The sequence below is a fragment of the Micropterus dolomieu genome, linkage group LG20, assembly GCF_021292245.1.
Source record: "Micropterus dolomieu isolate WLL.071019.BEF.003 ecotype Adirondacks linkage group LG20, ASM2129224v1, whole genome shotgun sequence".
Taxonomy (NCBI): Eukaryota; Metazoa; Chordata; class Actinopteri; order Centrarchiformes; family Centrarchidae; genus Micropterus; species Micropterus dolomieu.
This window is the reverse complement of record NC_060169.1, coordinates 4,713,950-4,719,568: the sequence shown is the minus strand read 5'-3', so window position 1 is coordinate 4,719,568 and position 5,619 is coordinate 4,713,950. Positions and strand designations below refer to the sequence as shown.

The 5,619-nt window shown below is 40.8% G+C and overlaps 1 protein-coding gene across 2 annotated transcripts in view; it reads right to left on the bottom strand.

The window, feature by feature from the left end:
• The window catches only part of LOC123958557 (C-myc promoter-binding protein-like), a 158,167-nt gene that overhangs the window by 12,627 nt on the left and 139,921 nt on the right, over nt 1–5,619 (bottom strand). For both annotated transcript variants that reach the window (XM_046031962.1, XM_046031963.1), the window contains 3 exons: nt 2,839–3,019; nt 2,456–2,710; nt 1,862–1,979 (listed from right to left, as the gene is read on the bottom strand). In XM_046031962.1, the coding sequence (XP_045887918.1) occupies nt 1,862–1,979; nt 2,456–2,710; nt 2,839–3,019 (554 nt within the window). The remainder of the gene's footprint in view (nt 1–1,861; nt 1,980–2,455; nt 2,711–2,838; nt 3,020–5,619) is intronic.

The window sequence follows — 5,619 nt, the reverse complement described above, 5'->3', positions numbered from 1 at the left end:
TGGAGTATTAAGTTATTCAGGAGCACGATGTGGTTGGTGTTCAGTACCCAGCCCTTTTAGTAATACAACACTGTCTATTGTTATTAGGCGCTGAATAAAAAATAAAAATAAAAACACAAGTGGAGAAACAACATTCACCAGAGATGCAAACCTACATTCAAATACAGAGCAGGGCTGTATTTGAGACAACGAAAAAATAATCTCTCTGTGAAAAATCACCATAAGATTCCACTTCGCACAGAGACTTTCATTCCAAACACTGTGAAACCATGAAAGGTAGAGGCTGACTTTCCACAGACGACACTGCAATGCGTCAGGCAAAGAACACACAACAGAGGGAGATATAAGCAGGCCTCAGACACAAACAACAGGACTCATCTGTGGGAGTCTGCAGCAGAGAGGAGTACTCACTCTCTAACAACAGAGTACAATTAAGCCCTGGAAGACAGAGAGCAGACAGAGCCTGTTAGCACGAGGATTAGCTGGCTGCCTCCTCCATTAAGTAATCAATCGCTACACACTGAGTGAAGCAACAGACACTTTAGCACCAGAGTCTGTTCATTCACAGTCATCTAAAATCTAGCTGGTCACATGATTAATTCTAATATCACACTGAAAACTTTTCTCTACTCTAAATAAATGAGTATGTGGGTGAGGTTTTATATTTCACAGTTTTTGCTTTTTAAACTGAGGCTTATTCTCATCCAACATTTGCAATAAAATAGACATTATGGACAGCAGGAATCACTAGGAATTTCCAGACAATTTGCAAAAGAAAATGCTAATTAATGCAGGTTTCCATCCACTGATGTTGTGTTAATATTAGGAGTCGAGTGCATCGAGATAAACAGCTGGTGGCAATAATTATCCAGTTGGGTGCCATTAAATCACAACAGGAGAAGTAATCAAAAGAGCTCCAGTCAAGGCTGAAAAAGTGGGACACAACAACGTGATGGAAATATGGCATTTATATTTGTTACATGTATTTTCTGAGGAAGATTAAAGTCTCCTATTCGTCTCACAGAGATCTGATGTTTTCATCTCCTCACTGACATTTAAGTCACATGCTTCATGGACCTCACTAAGCCCGTTTCCGTTGCACTTTGTCCACCTCAGCCAAGCATAAAAACATTTTGGTGACATTTTGAGGTTTTCCTTTTTATTCCCAGCGTTTCCACTCAGCTTTTTTTGAAAGCGCAAAATGAAAATGTGCATTAAAAACAGGTTGGTGGAAACACTGACTAGTGATCTAGTCCAGTGGTTCCCAAACTAAAACCACTGCACCCCTTCACAGGACATTTTATCTGTTATAACAATTTATAGAACTGTTCATATACAAATCACATTACTTTTCAGTCACATGTGACATATGAAATTATTTAAGTGAAATTCTCACTTACTCAGAATAAAAAATGTTGTGAGTATGTTGCTGTGTGGATTTGCAGATCAATAATTGAACTTAAAATGAACAAAGAGGTAAAGTTAAATATGCTAATAATGTTTTTCTTCAAAAATTATATAACTTTTGAGGTGTACAAGGACAAACAAACAAAATTAAGCAAAACAAAAAAGGTGCTCTGTGGGTTCAGAGATGTTCAACAGGTACACAAAACATTTTCTTAATCTCAATCCACACATCCCCATTGTACACTCTCTTCATAGTTTTTGTTTTTATCCCCTTTTTCTGTTTTACTGTTTCTTCTGCTGCTTTGAGGATCATTAAAGTTTGATTCCTCTGCTTCTTAAGACGTTTCCAAAACCTTATTCAGCAGCCGTCTGTACTCGTGTGAGAGTAAATCACTCGACTGCCTGCTGAATTTGAAACTGGTCTGACAGACGCATAGAGAGCAGCTTGACTCACTGTACGTGTTCCAGAGGATGTACAGAGGCTGGATTTGGTCCTGGTGCAGCTTGAGGTTGTCCCACAAGATCTGGATCAACACGTGTTTACTGTCCTCCGACATCCAGTGACGAGGAACCTGATGAGACACAATAGAGAGAGAGAGGCACAGAGTCAGTCAAAAATTTTAATCAAAACACCAATTGCAACACAAGACTGTATTTCAAGAGTTATTTGACATAATCAGCTGCTCATTTGGATTTGCCGTATTTTTTTCTGACTGACTTGTTTTTTGGGGGGGTGCACAGGGACACAAAATACAGGTGGAAAAACTTTTTGAAGGTGTTTTTAAAAGATTTTAAAGCAGTTAGAAATCTTGTTTTTTCTGACTTCCAGTGTTTTAACTTCTCACCTTGTTGCTGCAGTAATAGTATAAGTGTACTTTAGGGTTTGTCAGTACACCGTCACCTCACTGAGGGGTGCGATAACAGGCGCAACAGACTCAAAATTTCCCCCCAGAAACAGTGTTTTTAATCGAACAACATGTTGTAACCTTGTTTAAAAAAGTGCTATGAAATTATTGTATGTTTTTGTGTGCGTACGCACACGTCTGACCTGTGAGTCTCTGTTGCAGTGCTCAGAGGTGAGGATGAGGCCGGGCAGGTTGCTGGGCAGGTCCAACCGTCTGAAGTACCAGACCAGGTTCCAGTAGATGATGGGATGATGGTCCACCATGTCGGCCTCTGTGATCACCGGGTCGCCCTCGTTCTCCAGCAGACTCTCCAGCTCCTTCCACAGCACCAGCGGGCTCAGGTAGGGAACAGTCACCGGCTCTGGGTTGTGGAGCCGCCACTCCATGCTCAGTGGGTCCTGCATGGGATAAAAAAAATAAAAAAAACAGATTTAAGAGAGTTTTTCCACTATGATTAGAATCAAATTCAGTAACTGTATTAAATATTGAAACGCTCTAACATAAGTGAAGTCATGTTGAGACATACTGCAGTTTCGTTGAGACGGCTGGGCAGGCTGCCTGACGTCGGCACACAGCGGTTGAGTCGGGACGCTTCGTCCAGAGGAACAAAGGCGCTGACGCTGCGAGCCATGTGCGCTCCGGGGGACAGCGCCCCCTGCCGGCGGTCTGTGGGAATGTCGATACCTTGAGCCCTGGCCGCTCGAGTCCTGAGGAAGACGCAGTGAGGACGGTCAGCTCGTAACACCAACATACGAATCAGCCCACGGTCACAACATTTAACAAATCACAAAGAGTTGCAACTTTCCTTTTGAGGGAAAACAGTGAATCGAGGTGTGGTATAGTTCTACTTTTTCACAGACAAAACAGAATCCAAATGTTTAAATCACATTAATAATATTCAGCAAAAACACACAACCGTAAATCACTTTTTTTCCCTCCCTGATATCTTGGCGTCATTCTTTATCCCTGTTGATCACACATTTCATAACCACTTGAGGGTTTTTATACAAGCACGTGGTCTCTCTGTCCAACACACACATACAACACAAAACACACACACACACACACACAGACACCTTTGTTAGGACCAGGTGCTGCAGATCATCTCACATCGCTCTTTTACTATGCAGATGGGGAGCATGTGGATGCAGCTACAGTAGGTTCCTACTTCAAAAGCATTGTGTAATCAGACAAACTGAAAGCTGAATGGAGATGTGAAAAATAATTCATACAGCACATCTGAGAATAGGTCAGGTTTACTACCTAAAGCACTGGAACTGTGATGATGACTGTCAGCACTGTGCTTCACACCTCATGTCAGCTGCTTTCTGGTTGTTTTTAATCCTCCCTGCTGCCTTCCCATCACACCAAACTCAGTCTGTAGAGAATAATCCTTACTAACATTGTCAAAACGAATCAGTCACTTGCTGACATTAAAATGGCATATAAACGGAATATTTGTCTTAATTTATTTACATTTAAACGCCAATTCGTTAATCTCTTATACAGAAAATAACACTTTTTAGATAGTTTAGCTGCCAAACTGTAAAACAATCATCTGACTAAAAGAAAAGATTTTGAAATTACATCAAAAAGATCAGAGATTGGATTTTCTGTATTTTATTCTGTGTTAGGGACATAATATTTAAACCAGGGGATGGCAGATAAGTCTGGCATCGGGACAATTTTTTTTCAAGCCGTTACATGGCGGGCCAGAACAAAGTCAAGTTATTTCAAATGCTTGTATACTTGTGAGCACGTTTAGCTCAGTAGGTACTGTGCGGGACTCCCATTTGAAAGGTTGTAAGATCGATTCAAAATAACTGCGGTTTTGATGTTTTTTTTCTCCATTGTTAAACAAACTGATTATAAGGACAGTTTTGCACATGCTCACAATAAAGCGTGTGCTGCATTGTGTGCGCATCCCGGCGTTTGATGAACCTATGGACGCTTATTTTCATTTTCCTGAGGAAATTCAATCACACGTTTACTGATGGCTTTTTCAGAGGTGTGTCAAACAAGCCGGAGTCTCTTTGAATGTCAAGCTTTTATTTTGGAGGCACAATCACTTAAGACGAAGTGATTATGTGAGTAACTGTCTCTGTCTTGACTGGGATCTATTTCAGCAACAGTCACTATCACTATTTTTTTCTTCTATCAAGCAATTTGGCCAGATATTATTGGCCGCCTATTGCCGACCACTGGTTTAAACCTTGTAACAACAAATTCTGATTTTACATGTGGTATATCGTTTTACCTCAAATCATAATTGCTAAGTAAGTTAAGTTCAATTGTGGATGAATAAAATGCGATGCAGGTCCCTTCATATAGTTCATCCAATTTCAAACAATCATACAAAATACAAATGTAAGAATTTGATAAAACATAGACCACAACATACATTGTTATACAATTCAGTGTTGCCGTTATATATGGTATCCATTAAGCTTTAATGGTGGGAACAAAGTAAGTTTGTAAGATATTATGTCTGGGAGACAAAAAGACTTTTGATTATTAAAAAAAGAGCACATATTCTGCATATTCACATGGTATAATACAATTAACATTCATGCCAGTAAGTCAAATTTGAAATTGGTGATTTGTGGTGAATATAAGATGCATGATTCTGCGAATTTGCCAAAATGTCTGAAGATTCACAGTCGTCCAGGTCATAGTTATCCAAAGAAGGTTAAAGTCAAGGGCAACTGGACTTGGTTGAAGATACTAGAAGACGTTTCGTCCCTCATCCAAAGGACTTCTTCAGTTCTGACTGACTGGTAGGGAAACTCAGCTATTTAACCTCAGTGGGGTCGTTTGCCAGGATCGTCGATACCGCTGGTTCGTTAGTGTTCCTGGTTGTTGTAACAACAGTTGTTATGGTCATTAGGACTACCGGAGGCCAAGACTGAACGACCATCGTTGGTATCTTCACCTGAGGACAATAGGTTACGTTTGTTGAGTTTCCTGGGAAGTGATGAAAGGACAGCATTGTAAGTGGGGGATAAGTGGTGGCGTAGACCCCCTCCCCTGTTCAATGACGGCTTCTCGACCCTGGTGTAGATGGCTTCCTTGACACCTCTTTCAAACCATCCATCTTCTCTGTCTAAAATGTGCACCTGGTGGTCCTCAAACGAGTGTCCTCTGTCCTTCAGATGTAAGTAGACTGCAGAGTCTTGACCTGAGGAGTTGGCCCTTCTGTGTTGAGCCATGCGTTTGTGTAGTAGTTGTTTAGTCTCCCCAATATACAGGTCTGTGCATTCCTCACTGCATTGGACCGCATACACTAGATTGCTTTTCTTTCTTTGGG